Source organism: Paramormyrops kingsleyae, chromosome 1 (genome assembly GCF_048594095.1).
Source record: "Paramormyrops kingsleyae isolate MSU_618 chromosome 1, PKINGS_0.4, whole genome shotgun sequence".
NCBI classification, from domain to species: domain Eukaryota; kingdom Metazoa; phylum Chordata; class Actinopteri; order Osteoglossiformes; family Mormyridae; genus Paramormyrops; species Paramormyrops kingsleyae.
Genome location: NC_132797.1, coordinates 21,683,697 through 21,703,657, shown reverse-complemented (window position 1 = coordinate 21,703,657; position 19,961 = coordinate 21,683,697). Strand labels below are relative to the sequence as shown.

General features: G+C 39.1%; 2 protein-coding genes and 1 long non-coding RNA gene across 5 annotated transcripts in view; 2 read left to right on the top strand and 1 right to left on the bottom strand.

Moving 5' to 3' along the window:
• rnf220b (ring finger protein 220b) overlaps nucleotides 1-19,961 on the bottom strand; it is a 106,582-nt gene that overhangs the window by 48,675 nt on the left and 37,946 nt on the right. The gene's annotated exons all lie outside the window — the stretch shown is intronic.
• On the top strand, nucleotides 14-2,588 carry LOC140578660 (uncharacterized). Its single transcript, XR_011982932.1, has 5 exons — nucleotides 14-162; nucleotides 490-602; nucleotides 844-996; nucleotides 1,228-1,341; nucleotides 1,937-2,588. It is a non-coding gene; the product is annotated as an uncharacterized lncRNA (long non-coding RNA).
• Nucleotides 9,422-12,194, top strand: LOC140578659 (phospholipase A2 inhibitor and Ly6/PLAUR domain-containing protein-like). 2 transcript variants are annotated; one of them, XR_011982931.1, is made up of 5 exons: nucleotides 9,422-9,595; nucleotides 9,923-10,030; nucleotides 10,272-10,424; nucleotides 10,656-10,769; nucleotides 11,191-11,355. XR_011982931.1 is itself a non-coding variant. In XM_072700360.1 (5 exons), exons 1-5 carry the CDS (start codon nucleotides 9,547-9,549, stop codon nucleotides 11,586-11,588), a joined length of 633 nt encoding a protein of 210 aa, XP_072556461.1. In that variant the 5' UTR covers nucleotides 9,422-9,546; the 3' UTR covers nucleotides 11,589-12,194. The 2 variants fall into 2 exon arrangements, 1 of the variants encoding a protein (XP_072556461.1); XM_072700360.1 differs by lacking the exon at nucleotides 11,191-11,355 and adding an exon at nucleotides 11,380-12,194.

Genomic DNA, 19,961 nt, shown 5'->3' with positions numbered 1-19,961 from the left:
AAAACAAAAAACTTTCCCCTGCACCGACAGTTAGTTACTGTAGTAGTACCAGTGTAATATCTCCAGCTCCAGAAGAAGGACCTGCTATCATACAATATCAGAAACTGCAGTCAGCTGCTTGTCTGGTTCAGCTGATCCTGGCTTGTGTGCTTTTCTCTGAAGGTACTGTGGCATTTGCATTCATAATTACGCAAAACTGAGCAAGTAGCACAATATATAATTATAGATATTTGTTATCAGTAGGGGCTGATTCATCATTCTGGAAATTAGCTATCTCTGAGCAGCAGTGAAAAGAAAGCAGGTGTAAATAGGTTCACTCAACAAAAATTAAAATTTTAAAAACGGTGGTCTTAGAGTTATTTTCATTGATTACTTCTCAACAGATATGTTAATTGGCTGAAAAGCATTATCCTTGTTGTCAGTGAATTTCAGCATCAAATCATTTCATGACCATGAATATTACTTATATATTAATATGTTGTCTTTTAGCATATACTGTACACTCAGGTGCTATGAATGTACAGGTGAGGAATCATGCAATGGGACTGAAAAATCTTGCCCATCTTCAGATTACAGATGTGGACGTGCAAACTACTTTGAGAGTAAGGGGGTTTTGTGAAAACTTGAATTATATCATTTTTTTAAGTGTATGGTATATATGAACAGATCTGAATTATATACAGCTATTGTTTTCTATTGTGTACTTATTGGGAGAGAGAGAATTATTGGTTATTTACAGTATTTTTGGACTGTACTATAATGAAAGAAAACATACAATAAAGTGAAAATACAAAGGTATGTTTTCACATTTGTCAAAATGTTTTTTTTTTCCGTTCTTTCTAGATAGGGGAGGTACATTTCATAGATTGATGCACTCAAAGGCCTGCATGGAACCTAGTCAATGTTCCTCTGGTTCTGTAAGCTTTGGTACTGGAGGTTTTGCTTACCACCCCGAGTGTTGTGACAGTGACCTATGCAATGGTGAAGACCACAACGGTAATTATGAGGAACTACATCTGCCACAAACAGCGTCCATCTTACATGTAGTCAGGATTGGGGACCAAACACTTTAACTGGAAGTTCCTCAAATAAGTCACTCCAGCAAGAGTAAGATAATGGGAGGGAACATCACACACATACACACGCTCCTCCTTAGTGGACTTAACATCATTACTTTTGTGGCTCAAATGTTGTACAACCACTTTGTGTATCTCTTCTTTATTGCAGTATCTATCAGTACCCACTCCCTGAATGGATTGAAGTGTTTTGCTTGTTTAAATGATGTGTGCACAAATTCTGTTGACTGTCTGGAAAATGAACATTTTTGCATGTCAGCTACAGGTAAAAATTCTACTCCATGTATTTCTTATATGTCGCCACCAGCTCACATAATTAGTTATCTTAATTAAATAATGTGATAATGCATTGATTAGCCAAACATGGTATGATAATGGTCCAGTCAAAAGATATGTGGGTATAATGGATGGTTCCTGCAAATACTGGGGTGACTTTAGGAATTAGTTTAGGACTTTAGGCTTTGAAATGTCATATCACTTAAACATAAATCACTCCACATTTGTTGACTGCCGAATACTTCTGCGTATTGTTGTATATGTTATATTAATATGTTTCTAACATGTAATACAGTTTAGGGTCTAATGAATAGCACAGCTAAAATCTATTATACTGTTCTTGGCTGTATTTATATTTTTGTGGGCAGCTACCTAAAATAATAATAAATAATAATACATTTTATTTATAGGTGCCATTCTAGTCACTCCAGGACATCATACAGTGAATGCAAAAGAACAATATAAATAATAAAACCATAAACACACTCATTTCTGTATTGCACAAGCAGAGTTTTACGTAAAAGCTCTGGCATAAAAATCAAATTCTGTTTCTAACAGAAATTACATTTCTCTTATTGTTTAAGCAAATATTTTCAGGTTATCACACCACATGAAGGGATGCGTGACTGAGAGCCTCTGTCCATCCAGGGACGTTAGACTTGACATCAGCCCGTTGTTGGGCATAAACATGAAATGCTGCAAAGGGGAGCTGTGCAACAGCGGCTGGCGAACGGAACAGCGCCTCCCCCTGGCCCTGCTGGCGTTCCTCACCTCCATCGCCCTCCTCCTCTGAATCAGCACAATGCCTCCTCTCCCTCCCTTTGCTTTCCCTGCTCCTCCACCCTCACCCACCCTGTGTCTGAGCTTAGCATGTTTCCTGTTCATTAGAGGAATGGATTCACTCACATTTTAACACATTTTACATTTACCTATTTCTGTTTAAGCTATTTTAGATTCAGCTAATAATATAATCCCTCATGACCCTGTAAAGGACATGTGATATAAAAGATGATTGACGGAATGAATGAATTTGGGTTTTTCTTTGCTAGGTCGGTTGTGTGGATTGTAGATAGATGTACTAATTTTCCATCCATTCACTTCCATTCTACTGATTTCATTACGAAATGGAGTATTTTTAAATCATGATGTTGTTTGGCCACATATGTGACTTAATGGAAATTTATACTAAAGCTGAGCTAAAAAAAAGAACTAATGAATAAACTTTAATGAACTGACTTTTCTAAAGTCTCTGACTTTTTCCTTTAATTTCCTTTAATAAGAAATGTGTCATACTCTTTCCATTGCACGTCACACTTAATTGTTGATTCATTCAGGAGACATGACGTTGGTTGTGTAAATTGTAGCGATGGGACAAATAAAGCTGAGGCTTTGAAGCATGTATGGACTACGAAGGGCAGTCTCAGGTGAAGCCTCAATTTGAGGCTTGTATAGTTCTGAGAGAGATCACATGATCGGCAACAAATGAGGCTTCGCTCCCCTACACAGACAGACTATTGGTTCATTGGCAGTTTCAAATCCTTCATAAACTGAACTGAAACCCTCATCCACCCCCATTGTGGGTTGTATTGTGTAGAGTTTGAAGTTTGCAGGCATCTGTGGAAGGCATTTTGGTAACATTTTATTTGAGGGGGCACAAATAATGTAGTATTATGCTATTACAGTACTTACATATTAATTAAGCACAGACTAAGTCTTAGTTATATACTGATCTCATGTTCAATCATCATTAATGAATCGTGACACATGTTTTCTCTGAAATAGTTACTGTATTTGTTAATATATCTGTTAATTCTGAAAACCTTTGTGAACTACTGAAAGAACTACTTAAGTAATGAATAACAAAAGTGATATACAGTGGTACCTCGGTATACATTCTTAATTCATTCCAGATCCTTGGACTTATACCAAACAGGATGTATACCAAACAAATTTTTATTAAGAAATAAAGTAAAAATGATTAATCCATTCCCATGAAAAAAAATCCTATTGTTATTGGCATATTACACATTGATGGGACTGTGTAAAATAAGTTAAACACTGCTTAATACTAAAATACATAAATACAAAAGCAATTAGATGAAATAAATGAAAAGAGAGTTATGGCGCGGGTTGTTCACTGAATGGTAGCAACTGGCATACTAACTCTCGTGGGCAGTCGTTGCTTACCTCGAGAGAGGTAAACAAGGGTACCACGCGGTGTCGTGACTTATGTTGACCCATACAAGTTCTAGCACACGAGTCGTATTCCAAACAAAGGTCGTATACCAAGCAAAAATTTTTTGCGTCCAAACAGGACGTAAACCATGTTGGACTTATTTCAAAGTGGACGTATACCGAGGTATCACTGTACTGTTCTTATGTTTGTTCACCATTATTCAATCACGATGAATAATCATACTTACTACTAAGTATTTGTGTCTCATGTAAAGTGTATTTTTCATGTAGGAGTTCTCTGCCAAAACATGCATTGTATTGACTGAGTCATGATATCAATAATGTCTGCAGCCTCATTTAGGGACAATACAGTAAAACTGGATTCTGTTCGTTGTTGCCAGTTCTGTTTTAAACAACTTTGTGCTGTTCCTTTCATGAAGTTGCTAATAAATATTATGGCACATGGAAAGTTTTTCGGCTGCTTCGCCCAAGTACAATATTTGCTTATTTGGGCAAAGAAAAGCCTCAGATTGTGCTGAGTAATAACTGTGATTGTGTGCGATTGTGATAGCGTGTGCTTCTTGTGAAGCCAGCTACAAAAACAAGATTGTCGCTGACATGGCGGCAATTTCCTATGTAATATTCATCTCATAAAAGGAATTGTAACCGGCAATTGTAATCCTGAAATGTTATTCATACTGATACCCAGTCGCAATTTTTACCTTTGACCTCATTAATCGGTTTACTTTTATTTATTTATTTTATTATCACATTTATTATTCTGCATTCCAGGTATTTCTGTCTGGTCTCACAAGCATATTGCTTCATTCTATACTCACTAGCATTATTATTAATAGATCCATTGTCTTAATAGAAGACAAGACATTGGAGTCCTAACTCACAACTGAAATATTATGATTTAACTATGAAATTCTAAGTAGTTTGACAAAAAAGCATAATATTTATTATGTCCTTACCTCACTTGTTTAAGAAGCACAACTAAATGGTATAGGACCACCTAAAGAAAACTAAACAAAATTAAACAGAACACAAAAATATTGAATTGATATTACAATGTCAGTTGCAGTAACACCGGTTTGACGAACCACAGGCCTCTGTGTTGCACCATGTCCTCCTCTAAGCTCTTCTGACCAGCAGGTGACTCTAGTGGGTATCTAAAGCTTTGAGAAATGAACCACTTTTCAACACAACTAGCTGGAAAACTTCAATGCTTCAGGAAGATTCATGTGGCCATTACTTGTAAATTGGATAAGATATTTGTGAGAAAGCTTATTATGTAATGCAGTACAGTTCTCACTTCAAATCAGAAGGGTGTTAATTAATTCTAAAAACCCACACGTGGTTTTAGGCAGCAGGTGAGTCACAGTAACATATCAATCTTTGACTTCACTTCTAACCAACATTACATAATGGAAACTAAAAAAGCAAAAAAAAAAACAAACTAAATTACACAACAACAGTGCCTCAGGCTGAGGATCGGGACCTGTGATTAAATACCAAAAGGATTTACTGGTGTAATTCAATTCAATTGTGATATAGCGCCTTTCACAAAAGAGTGTCCCCACTTTACATGGCTGTGTTGTGATACAGTGCAACATCATAAAGGAATAATACAAACACTAGGAAATGGAAAGACAAAGAAATAAAAGAAAGCCAGATGACAATGGAGGAGAGGACACAAAAAAAGTAGGGAGAAAAAACATTCTGAGGGTCCAAGGTCAACTGCCCCCTCCCCATGCAGTGATGCAGTAATGTAGTGATGTAATGCACTTGTAGTCCAGTTATACTTTGTAGTCCTGTTTAACCTGCCTAAACAATATAGTACATGAGTCCAACCTATTAAAAAGAATCAAACAGTGCTCAGTGATGCGGCACAGTGTGCAGTGATTAGCACTGTCACCTCACACTTGTAGGACCTGGGTTTGGTCTGCAACAGTGGTGAGGTTTTTTCCAGGTTTCCCCCCCCACAGTCCAAAAACATGTTCTGATTAAAGGGAGTTTCAAAATGCCCATAGACGTGTGTGAGTGTCCCCTGTGATGGGTGGGTGTCCCATTCTGGGGTATTCCCTGCCTTGTGTCTGTAGCGTTTGGGATAGCCTCCAGACCCCCGTAATCCTGTGTAGGACAAGGGCGTACAGAAAATGGATGGGGCTTTCCTCAGTCAAGATGTTTTGATAAACGTCCTTCAAAAGAAACAGACACAGGTTTTAAAATTAGAAACATAAATAATGGAAGATTGACATGGGGTGAGTTGGGCTAAAGAAGGGCCGTAATTCATACAAAGGGACCAACCTTTAGCCAATGATATGATATGTTTTTAATAATCGAGGGACAGGGGAGGGAGTACTTTGGGAGCCAATCAGCTTTCAGCATGGAGCCATTTCCTCTATGTAAAGTGGGGAGGGTCTCTTTGGAGTTAAAGCGGGGATGTCATCCTGGTCCCTGTCATGTGCGATAGTCTTCTTTATTTTTGGACTCCTAATGATCTGGAGAATGCCATGAAACTTAAATTCTTAAATTGCCTGTTTTTAAATGATTGTTCTCTTGAACAACTGGATGCTGTTTTCCAAAGATTGATGTCACACCATCATATAGGTACGAATGTCAAGTGGCACTTAGACAGACTCCATTTTTTATAAGGTTTTAAGAATTTCCTTTCAAAAACCCGTACAGTGAAAAGCCAGCACTGATAACTAACCACAACCTCAAAGCACTAAAAGTAAAACATTAAATAAGCATCTACCTTTTGTTATGCAATACTCACATGTAAATAATAATGGCCTCTATTACCAAAATCTTTACATTAACTTTATTAGATGCTCTTTTCCAGTGTGCAAACTGACCTCCTTGCAGAAATTCATAAATTTGAAACAAAAGTATGTGATTTCCTCTTTAATGATTTAATGATTAAAGTTTCTGACCATGATTTTGACATTAAATATACCTATAAAGTGTTACCTGTAATACGCAGGGTTGAACTAGGATTAAATTTTGACCCTGGGCTTTAGGGTCCCCCACATCCCCACGGTATATTTTAAGGAGTGTGTTCCCTTGATATGTTTTACCGAATGACACATTTTTCTGTTGGGGGGGGGGGGGTGAACATTATGCATACCAGGTTTTTGCACCAGTCATCTTAGCTAAACACAATGGAAATGATAACAATCAAAGGAGAAGACAGCTAACTTTAACAAAAAAATGACATAACAGACGAAAACTGATGACTCATGACAAGTGACAGCATGAAGAAAGATATGACGAGCAGACTGACCTTTTCCAAATGTTACATGTCAGCGGGATTTGGTGTCACTCTATGACAAAATGTCAAGAGTATAAAATGCTTTGTCCTCGATATGCAGCAGCTAAATTGGTGCACACTTGCATCCCATCCAGGGTGTCCCCTGCCCTGCATTCTGTGTTTCCAAACTCAATGGGACCAAATATGCCAAAATAGATATTTAATTATTATATAAAATTATGAATACATGAAGTAATGGGATGGGCCCAGGTAGTTGGAAGTGAAAGAACACCCCCAAAAGTCTTTTCATTGTCTGTATCGCCTTCAGTTCCTCTATTGACAGATTGACACAGGCACGCCATCAATAACCCATCCTGTAATATGACAGGGGAGCTAGATTATTCCCAGTTTTAGACAGACTGATGCTTACACTGAAAAATCCTGCTGTAATTTTTAACCAATAAGGAACTAATGCAGTGGTGAGGTCAATTCTGGTTAGAAGTATGTATTTAGCTGACCTGCATCTGGGTTCACACAGATGTTGCACCTGTGTATCTGTTACATACGGATCTGATGTATTTTGCTCAGGTGGCCTGAAATGCATTTGGTAGCCTGGAATTTGCTGGAATTTTACTGCCATCAGAGAACATTCAGTCTCAACTGCTTTCTTGCAAACAGTTTTTTGTACAACAAATCAGCTGCTGTAATAGTATTGGTTTATCTATCTATCTATCTATCTATCTATCTATCTATCTATCTATCTATCTATCTATCTATCTATCGATCTTTAATTTCCTTGTTACTGCTCTTAATACCATGTCTTACCACCTGATTTATCACGCAATAGTGTTTTTTATGTCAAACAATTATTTATATTAGGATTACCTAATTAGATAAACCATGAAACAGGATGGTTGGCTTCAGGATTAAAAATTTTAAAAGCAGACGAGAGTGAAGGGGAACCAAAACAAAGGCAGTGTGACTGGACACCGGTAATATGGTCAACAAACCTAAAAACTAAGCACCAATTCCCATGTGCACCAACTATAGAAGTTCCATTAATCAGGACCATGAACCCAAGAGCATGACATCAGCTAACCAGGACCAGAGACTCAAGAGAAGATGCCAACCATCATGAACTGAGGACCCAAAACAAAATGCCAGCATGCAAAACTGGATGATGATTAAGCAGCACATAATGCTTAATGCTGTTTAAATAAGATTAATAGCTAACTACCACTAGCTCAGAGCAAAATCACACAGACTAGACCCAATTACCTAATCCAATGCAATTAATGTTCTACCAATGCAAAACAGGACTAACAAAAAGTGAACTGAAAATCTACAAACAAATACAAACAAAAACTAATGAAAATTGCAATGCCTCTGCTATCCTTCAGGCAGGGTCCTGTGACTGTTATTCAATGCACAGTTGTGGTGTAATGCTACAGCTTCAAACAATGTGTGTGTTTTTATTTTACTTGCAGTGTTTTACTGTAAGCATAAGCTTATATGCATATTATTCTTCCATTTAGAGAATGAGCAAAGAAAGTGGCAGAAATAACTGATGAAAGAAAGGTTGCATTCCAATTTAGTGGCGAGGAAGACAATGAACTGCTTGTAAGGAGAATGAGGGTGAGAGTGCAGAGACAGGTATTACCAGTATAAGACACAGTGGAAACTGTATTACCAAACCAATGACTGGCAGAGTGAAGTCACCTTTGAGCCCTTGAGCAAGACCCTTAACCCCAGTTGCTCCACGGTGCTGGATGCTGGCTGACCTGTGGTCTGACACCAAAACCTGCTCTCAGGTGTACAGTATGTATCTTGTGACAGGTGTGTATATGTAATATGAGAAAACTACCCAGATTCCTCACAGGGATGAATACAATGTCATTGTTTGATTTTATTCTATAACACTATGTTTCATTCATTTATAATCTATCGCATTATATGTAAGGTATCCCTTCTGAAAAACATAGTGCACTAAAGTATTTACTTAAAAAATATACGTAGCACAAAAAATAAACTTTCAGAAGTCTATTAAGTGTGTTATATCCCTAAAAATGTACTAAAGTGTATTTGATTACAGACATACTGTACTTTTATTGAAGTGTGCTTCAGTGTACTTAATTATGTTTAAATGCAAAAAATATTTTCTAAAAGTACACAGTAGTATAATGTTAGTGTATTAAAACAAATGTGTGTAAAGAGAATGCATTTTTATTACACTTCTAGTGATCAAAGCACACTGTTAATACACTTTAGTGCACTATTTTTTCACAAGGGATGCTCATAATGTTGTTTTTAGCAAGAACCAAAATTCCAAAACAACCTTATAACGAATGTTCCCAAGAGGATGACACACTGTAATGTAACTCTCTCTCGTGTCTTTAACAGGATTTTGATACTTTTTTTTGTTATAGATTATTGATGTAAAGTTTGATGAAATATTCTTATACTCATCTCTGCATTCATTTACTATGTAATCATAATGTGCACCATAGAGAGTTAAGTTAGTCCTCTGTAGAACGTTTGGGTTACAGAGGAAACAGCAAACATGCAAACAGTAACGCCCTTCAGCAGGCTTCACCGGAAACACCAAGTGGAAGAAAATCACAAACCTGCCCCTGCACCGACAGTTAGTTACTGTAGTAGTACCAGTGTAATATCTCCAGCTCCAGAAGAAGGACCTGCTATCATACAATATCAGAAACTGCAGTCAGCTGCTTCGGCCATTACCAAAGTTGACTGGTCAAGATGAAATGTCTGGTTCAGCTGATCCTGGCTTGTGTGCTTTTCTCTGAAGGTACTGTGGCATTTGCATTCATAATTACGCAAAACTGAGCAAGTAGCACAATATATAATTATAGATATATGTTATCAGTAGGGGCTTATTCATCATTCTGGAAATTAGCTATCTCTGAGCAGCAGTGAAAAGAAAGCAGGTGTAAATAGGTTCACTCAACAAAAATTAAAATTTTAAAAACGTTGGTCTTAGAGTTATTTTCATTGATTACTTCTCAACAGATATGTTAATTGGCTGAAAAGCATTATCCTTGTTGTCAGTGAATTTCAGCATCAAATCATTTCATGACCATGAATATTACTTATATATTAATATGTTGTCTTTTAGCATATACACTCAGGTGCTATGAATGTACAGGTGAGGAATCATGCAATGGAACTGAAAAATCATGCCCATCTTCAGATTACAGATGTGGACGTGCAAACTACTTTGAGAGTAAGGGGGTTTTGTGAAAACTTGAATTATATCATTTTTTTAAGTGTATGGTATATATGAACAGATCTGAATTATATACAGCTATTGTTTTCTATATTGTACTTATTGGGAGAGAGAGAATTATTGGTTATTTACAGTATTTTTAGACTGTACTATAATGAAAGAAAACATACAATAAAGTGAAAATACAAAGGTATGTTTTCACATTTGTCAAAATGTTTTTTTTTTCCGTTCTTTCTAGATAAGGGAGGTACACTTCATAGATTGATGCACTCAAAGGCCTGCATGGAACCTAGTCAATGTTCCTCTGGTTCTGTAAGCTTTGGTACTGGAGGTTTTGCTTACCACCCCGAGTGTTGCGACAGTGACCTATGCAATGGTGAAGACCACAACGGTAATTATGAGGAACTACATCTGCCACAAACAGCGTCCATCTTACATGTAGTCAGAATTGGGGACCAAACACTTTAACTGGAAGTTCCTCAAATAAGTCACTCCAGCAAGAGTAAGATAATGGGAGGGAACATCACACACATACACACGCTCCTCCTTAGTAGACTTAACATCACTACTTTTGTGGCTCAAATGTTGTACAAACACTTTGTGTATCTCTTCTTTATTGCAGTATCTATCAGTACCCACTCCCTGAATGGACTGAAGTGTTTTGCTTGTTTAGATGATGTGTGCACAAATTCTGTTGACTGTCTGGAAAATGAACATTTTTGCATGTCAGCTACAGGTAAAAATTCCACTCCATGTATTTCTTATATGTCGCCACCAGCTGACATAATTAGTTATCTTAATTAAATAATGTGATAATGCATTGATTAGCCAAACATGGTATGATAATGGTCCAGTCAAAAGATATGTGGGTATAATGGATGGTTCCTGCAAATACTGGGGTGACTTTAGGAATTAGTTTAGGACTTTAGGCTTTGAAATGTCATATCACTTGAACATAAATCACTCCACATTTGTTGACTGCCGAATACTTCTGCGTATTGTTGTATATGTAATATTAATATGTTTCTAACATGTAATACAGTTTAGGGTCCAATGAATAGCACAGCTAAAATCTATTATACTGTTCTGGGCTGTATTTATATTTTTGTGGGCAGCTACCTAAAATAATAATAAATAATAATACATTTTATTTATAGGTGCCATTCTAGTCACTCCAGGACATCATACAGTGAATGCAAAAGAACAATATAAATAATAAAACCATAAACACACTCATTTCTGTATTGCACAAGCAGAGTTTTACGTAAAAGATGCATTTTATTCAGCTCTGGCATAAAAATCAAATTCTGTTTCTAACAGAAATTACATTTCTCTTATTGTTTAAGCAAATATTTTCAAGTTATCACACCACATCAAGGGATGCGTGTCTGAGAGCCTCTGTCCATCCAGGGACGTTACAATTCACATGGGCCCGTTGTTGGGCATAAACATGAAATGCTGCAAAGGGGAGCTGTGCAACAGCAGCTGGCGCACGGAACAGCGCCTCCCCCCGGCCCTGCTGGCGTTCCTCACCTCCATCGCCCTCCTGCGCTGAATCAGCACAACGCCTCCTCCCCCTCCCTTTGCTTTCCCTGCCACACCTCCACCACCACCCAAATCGAACTCTGTGTCACAGCACAGCTTGTTTCCTGTTCAGCAAAGGAATGGATGCACTCACATTGTGGCACACTGTACATATTCCCTTTTCTGTTTATAATATAATGGATTCAACAAATAATAAATTCCGGAAGGTGTGTGTGATTAGTGTGTGTGTGCCTTGTGTTGGGTTGGTGCCCCATTCTGGGTTATTCCCTGTCATGTGCCCGTTGTTTCAGGGATAGGCTCCAGGCCCCCCCGACCCTGTACAGGAAAAGTGATATAGAAGATGAATGAATGAATGAATAGAAGAATGGATGAATGAATGGTTGAATGAATTCAAGTTTTTTCTTGTTTGGTCAGCTGTGTAGATTATACGTAGATGCACCAATTATCTGTCCATTCACTTCCATTCTACTAATTCCATTTAAAAATGTTGTATTTTTGAATCATGTTGTTTTGACCACATACGTGACCTAATGGAAATGTATACACTGGTACAGCAAATTCAAGAATGCAAGAACTACAAAGTAAACCTTAATAAACTGACTTTTGACTAAGATTACATTGTTTTAAGATATGTGCCCAGTTCTTTTCAATGAGCACACCACAGTTTATTGTCGGTTCATTCTGGAGATATCACGTTGATTGTGTAAATTGAATGAGATATTTGTGAGAAAGCTTGCTGTGTAATTCAATACAGTTGACACTTCAGATAATGTTGCTCTCTGGGTAAATGATTTATTTGATATATGTCAAAATGTATTATGGTGGAGTAGCCATAATACTGTTTAAGCATTAAAGTTATTAAAGTGATGACTAGGGCCATTCTTACAGGCTAAGAATGACATGCTTATAAAATATGTTTACATATTTGAAGTATAGATATGGTGTAATTCATCCGCAGCTCTGGTCTTTCTTTGCTGTGATCACACAAACGAAAACAGAACCAGAAACACATTATTTGTTTCAGAAGAATTCTTAATTCTCTCCTGAGTTCTTCTCATTTCCTCCATTCCAGTTAAAACCAGTTCTCAAATAAATAATGATACAATAGATCCCTGTGAGGATTATGATGGAGAGCTTTGTGTGCCCCAACTATCCATAGAACTATTCTGTCTGGAGCTTGAGCCAGAAGGCATCCTTTAGGCCAATGGGTCTATGGGAACAGGCCAAACAAACTATGATGCAACAATGATCCCCAGTAAAAGGTACAAAGAAGAAAGAGTGCACCAATCTCACAGAAAGACTATTGGGACAAACACTTGGAGCCAAACCTAGAAGTGAAATTTGCTTTCCACTTAACCTGGCCGAACTCAACCCAAAATGGCTACATGGAGCCATCTAATGGGCTCAGCACTAGTGAGATGTAAAGCTAGTGGCAGGTGCACTGCTATTTGGCAGCAGGCATGACTAGGAAGGACCCAGGCAGAAAAAACCTTGGGACTGGACACTGGCTATGATATCGTAGAATGTTACCTCTCGATAGGGAAGGAACTTTCCTTCCATGCATAGCATGGGCCCTTAAATGACAGCCCTCAGGTGAGTATGCGTACCAGTCCCTGGCGGAGGGCTGTGCAATTTTTCTTGGTGGACAAGAGGTCTGTAGAATGGTTGTAGGGGGTCCATAGAAATGTATTGTAAATTGAATATTAATATTATCATCCATCTTTAAGCAATGTTAAAAAAATAGCTAAAAATATTGCTGCTCCTTGGTCTGACCAAAAAATATTCAAGGGTGACCCCCCCCCCCCGGCTGAGAAATATGCACCAAACAGCGGGTCACAATACCAGGCCAGAATGAAGGTGAGTTAAATGAAAGGGTACTACCTACTAGGCATGTAATGATGAATCGCGAATCGGTTAAAAATCGATGAAAATGTATGACGACTTAAACCGGCTGATGTGGAAAATGAATCGTTACTTTAACAGTACTTCACGGTACCTTAACAAAAAAACTGGTGTAATATTACATTTGATCTCACGGCTTGAGTTCGACGACAGATGTCACTGCGTATTCATGTCGACGTTGTATGTCAGTTTTTGGTTTTGACCGAACGCATGGCGAGTGAATTTGAAATTGAGGACGCGCCACCGAATGGCGTGGTGGCGGAGTGGTTAGCGCTGCTGCCTCACAGCAAGAAGGTCCTGGCTTGCAGGATAGGTTGATTGGTGAGTCTAAATTGGCCCTGTAGCTGTGTGAGTGTGTGCGCCTTGTAGTGTGTTGGTGGCTGCATGGGGTTGGTTCCTGTCTGCACCCCTCGTTCCCGTGGCTCCGATCCCACCACTACCCTAGTTGGGATTAAGCGGTTTCAGAAAATGGATGGATGGACACACTGCCCGATCTTAAATCGGCGGTGTGGTAGCAATCTAGCTTTCCAGTAATCACAAACGAAAAGCACAGACAAGACAGAAACTGCGTGCAAACATTGTAAAAGACTGATAACATACACAAATAGCATGTCCACCGGCAGCACAGTGAGCTGTGCGAAGATTATTAAAAGGGCAAACCACGCTAAAAAGCTGCACATGCAAGCCTTAGTTTATTTATTTGAATTATTTTTTTTATTTACTTATTTTGATTTGGGATTTTTTTTTAAACAGTATTTTATTCAATTTCAGTTGAAAAGAAGAGGACACATTTTGCGCCGTTTAGAAAGATAAATAAAGGAATATCTTTGAATAAATTTGTCTGCAGCTCATTCTACTAAAAAATCGTGAGAAAATCGTATCATGAACTCAGAATCGTGAATCGTATCAAATCGTGAGTTGAGTGTATCGTTACGTCCCTACTACCTACGGAACCTGGGGTTCCAATTCCATGGTTACATAGAGAAGGATGGAAATACTTGGTGGGCTGCAACTGGGAAGAATAACTTCCTGGATCGAACCTTGAGTGTTACCGGATTTCCGTGCAAGCCTTGGATTGTTTACGTTCAAAACCAATGTGTACATGGCACCAGAGCATCCTAAGCCAAAGGTCAAAGGTCAACCTGTAACTGTGTGTTTCGTACAGCGGCAGAGGTATCACCTGATCCCCACTTTGTGGTGAGCTGGGTCTAGCACAGGAAGTCCGAAGGAACAGGACGACCCAGACCAGCAACCAGGGATTGCTGAGAATGTCTAGCTGAACATTGGCACAAGGTAAATTCAACTCACACCCCCGGAAAAAAAAAACCTGGATACCTGTGGTGAGGGAAGGTGTCAAGCTGGAGAAGGAGGCCTGCAGGGGCATGTTCCAACAAAGGCAGTTACAGAGGTGAAAGCTTGTTTATGGGGAGATTTTAGAGAGACCGTGTGACTGTGATCCTCTGAGAATAGCGCCTGTCTGCTGGACTGCCCACCTGCCTGCCTCCTCCATGCACCTGCCCACCGATGTTGTCCTGCCATCTTCCTGAATTTACATCGTACTACATTATATAAACTTGTACTGCCTAGTGCTGACCAGGGGATGGGCTTCCTCTTGAGTCTGATTCCTTCCAAGGTTTCCTGGTTTCTCTGTGGTTGCTCCCTGGGGACCTCAAGCCCAGGACTCTGTAAAGTGCTTTGCAATAATGTTCCTTGTTAAAAGCACCATATAACTAAAATGGAACTGAACTGAATTGAATTTAATTGAAGTGAATTTTGGGGGAGGTTTGTGAAACTCACAACTACTACACAGCACCTTGTTGATGAGGTTTTTGTGTTTAAAAGGGGTAAATACCTGTGCTTATTTCACATTTCAGCTGCAATATAACACTCTGTGTATGAGTACATGGTATCTCATGGATTATTTTACTGCATAATAATCAATCCATTATTCTGTTGAAACTACGCTGGTGAGAGACTCTGCAAGTTGATTCCTTACAGTGAAATAGAAAGAGGATTGTTGACTGTGAAAGCAGTATTCAGGAAAGGCTAGGGAACAAGAGAGGTCATTGCTGAATCACAATGGATTAAAAATAGAAAGAAAAACAGGAATTACCAGAATGCCACAGCAATTCTCAGGGTTACCACCAGAGGGCTGCAGTTCTAATACATTTATTCATTCATTTGCCAAAAGGTTTCCAAATGATCAAGTCTGGCCAGCTCCTGTTTGTGTCTCAGTGAGTTCACCCATGCCCTCTTCTGTTCCCCATGTAAGCTCTCCTTGTTCTTTGCTTGGTCTTGAATCAATCTAGCTGGAACAGTTCTCAAGTTCCTCTAGGGCTTGATGAATTTTGTTACCTTTTTTCATCTGTATCATTTAAGCTAACCTAACAAGCAGTGAGTTGTGTGAACATTTTTGTAGGTTATTTATATTTCTATGTTGCCTTTCTGCATTTGTTCTCAGCGTAGAACAGTATCACAATTAGGAAATGTGTGCTTTATTGATTTTCAGCAGAGCTGTTGATTATGTTGATCAAACAGCATTGTCATTATGAAATGTCTACACTGGACAACAGTCTGAACTGGAAAAAGAATATAAGAAACTGACTAGTTCCAGGTAAAGGGCTTAGACATACTATGACCATACAATACCTATTCAGTTTGCATGCAGAACATATACTGTAGTGTGAGATGCCGCACTGGAGGGAGACAATTGTGAATTCAAGATTTGTTGAAGAAACAACAACATCCTTTGATTTGCTGATGAAACCATACTTGGGGCAAAAAAAGAAATATCAGAGTGATATCAGAAATATCAGAGTGAAAAAATGGGGCTGCAACAAAATGTAAAGAAATTAAGATTATAAATGGCTTTGGATCCTGAGAACTATCATCCATAATGGTTTGAGGTCACAACAGGATCTCTCCATTACAGTAAAAGCGGCCACATGTCAGAGTTCAGCACCAGTGTTGTGGACAGCTGGCCCCTTGGTCTGCCCTTAACCATCGACGGCAGACAGCCCCGGATAAAGCCAGTTTCTACTGCACAAGGAAAGAGGCCAAACCTATCAGCAAGTATCATCTAGCTGCTAGCCTGAAGAACACCAAGCAGTAGACACTGAGGACTGCAGCGCCCCTGGACAACCCGGGCCCCACCCTCAACCAAGCCTGAGGCCTTCCCCTTTCCCTTGACGTCACACTGCTGTCTTAATAGACCCAGCTTCTCATGGCTGCCGCTTGTGAAACTTTCTGTTATTTGTGGGTGATTATGCCAAAACCTTACTGATATGTTACTTTATAAGCTTAATTAAATATCATCACTGAGACTGGATAGCTTCTTTATGTGCAATCTTACATTACCATTACTGCCAATGATAGCATGCTTTTGTCACAAATGGGATAATACTCAATCAATAACAACTTGGATTGTCATTTGCTTTTGGTTCGTTTCACCATTAACTGTAATATGTTACTTAACACAGCTTCTGAAGGCTAGGTTCCAACCCTTGCTTAGGAATTCACCACCTAGTGGCCATTTATGCTTTAGCAACACAGAAGGAATCTGCTTTTAAAAGGCCATGCTTTATGCCTGTGTTCCCCAACCCAGTTTTTGGGGAACCCCGGACAGTTCACGTTTTTGCTCCCTCCCAGCTCCCAGCCAATCAGGAACATCGAATACCTGGTACAGGTGCGCTGGGAGCTGAGAGGAAGTAAAAACGTGGACTGTCCGGGGTTCCCCGAGGACTGGGTTGGGAAACACCCCTTTATGCAAGAGAACACAAACATAACTGATCTTGTTCTCCATAAGTCTATTTAATTTTCTTTCATGACGTACTGGACATTAGAGTTTTAGTTTAATTTTTGATCTTTTTAAACCTGCCATTTTGATTTTTTTCATTGGTTGTTGTGTGAGCGTTTTCATTAACGATAATAACCTTGACCTGGATTGAAGCTCTACAAAAAAAAGGCAACAGTTTGTTGATCAAGCAGAATGCTTACAACACCAGCTAAAGTGGCTTTGTATGCTGCCCGATGTTTTGGCGGAGATCCAGGTTGCCAGGACACGAGGCTATTCAGCAGACAGCATATGTTCTCCAAGAGACTTCAGGTTTTTCTTGGGAAGACGCCACAGTCTCTGCCGTCACGAGTGCCAGTGGTGTAGAATAGATAGTCCTTTTCTGGATTTTCTGATAAATGGTGCCAATACGTTCATGAAATGGCTATTTATACCCAACTAAGAAATTAAACAGAAAAGTACATTTCAAAAATTAGGTATATAAATTCACTGATATGGATAAATACAATCAATGGTTTTGTTTTCACTCTGGCCTATAATCACAGAAGTATCAAACCCGTTTTTTCTCCCACCCCCTTTCGGTCTGACATGTTTTGAGATCTTTCCTCAGTCCCCCCCCCCCCCCCAAATCCACGAAGCTCAGACTCTTGGCATCTGATAAGTTGCTACAGAGAAAGTTGTGCAAAGACGGGTCCGTCCTGCTGTGTGGATTTGGACAAACACATGCCTGTTCTACCCCGGTGGCCTATGAAATTAGAAAACCAGTCAGTGTGCCGCCGAGGTGTGTGGGATTGGGTGATAAATCCAGGGATTTCTGCATGTGGATGTGTGTGAATTGTGTTTGTGTGTCAGTGTGTTCTGTCTGCGTCTACTTATGTCTGTCATGGACATTTATTTTGGGCTAGAAAAATCGTTTTTTTCCCTTGAAAACTAGGTTTTATGTCCATAAAATTCAGACATATTTTCACCGTCATTTCTTAAATTTAAAGCCATATAAACTATTTTACACATTATTTCCTGTCTCCATGATTTCAAAATTAAGAAAAATCTAAATATTCACCTCTTTTGTATTAACAACCAAAACTTGGCTGTGTTCACCAAGCATCCAGACTATTCAGTGTTACCCACTAAAATAGAACACAAGACACCAATACCATATGTTTTTCATAAAAAAGTACACATGAAACTAATCAGCACGACAATACCATGCTTTCTGCATTCTGATACTTTGACTTTGACGGGAATACCTTGCTCTCAGTTTTTAACTCTCGGGACTTAAACTTCTGGTTTGCAGAGTAAGCTTAGGTGTGATATGTTTGACATAGACCGATATCCTTACTCAAGACATTCTGCCTGCTCCAGGCAGCTCAGAAATATTTTCAGACTCAGACTATTTTTGACTATTCAACATCCAGAATTGAATACAAACATCTGTCCGCAGCAGAACAGACTACTGCAATTCCCTAGTGTCAGGAGTCACAGAAGTCACCCTCTCTGCCCAAAAGCAAATTTAACCTGCTGTTTCTGCAATAACTACAACCAGAAGCTGAAAATCACATAAGGAGACAATCACATCACATGAGTTGTGCATTTAGGACATACTTAAAAATAATTCATACAAAAATTGAAGGTCACATCCTTATTGATTTATCATGCCTGATTAATGTACATAATCCAGTTCACACTCTCCAATCGCACAAGACATGGACCGCTGGCATGAAGAACTTGAGGTCGAAGACTTTAAGTTTATGCCACAATCTGACAGCTACTGTTACAGATGCCCCGTCATTCACAATATTTAATATTTAACATACTATACGTTATCATAGTCTTAATTTTAATCTAATTTACTTTACAACGCCCTGATGCTGTTACTGAACATATTGCTGTATATCATCATGCAGCAGTCATACCCTCTGCCCCTTTCCCTCTACGTCTGAGTGCTATGCATTGCCATGGAGAATATCAATGAATCGATATTCAGAGACAGATGAGTAGCCTGACATTTACAGCATCCTGACACAGCAGAATGGCTCACAGTAAGGTTCCGTCAATGATGGCAAGTTGTCCGAAAGCAGCAAGTTGTCCGAAAGCAGCATCTCCAGACTGTTACATCATCACCAATCTTGACCCCCAGGTAGGAGGCTCACCTCTGAAATGCTGTGTTTGGTATTTGGCAGACATCATACGGCATATGTTGTCCAAAAAGTTCCAGTTAAATCCATCACCCCACAGATAATTCTGCCTAGAGTATTTAGAGTTGTCGAGGTGGAGCTCTCATGGTTTCTTTACTGGTCAAAACTTTCTCCATTGGGTGAGTTTGACTCTGATTATTGTATGGTTGAGATCAATCTATCCTTCTATCCATGCGGAACCATTTAAAGGGTTGTGGTGTGTTTGAGTTTCAGAGCCTACGAAATATGTTTTTAATCCTTTACTGACCAATAGGCTTCAACAACTCTCCAGAGGTTTTCACGGATTTCTTTCGAGTAAAGCATGAAATGTCCCTAGGAACCTATTCTACCTACTGTACCTGGCTCTTAACGGTGAAGGTTTATGTTAGTGAAACTTGGACAGAGATGACATTTCATTTGACATCCAATCTGCTCCCCTTCTGTGGGAGCATTTACTTACTGGCATGCCATACAGGGTGAACCCTCTCCTTGGCCCCATCCAGCACAGTACTAA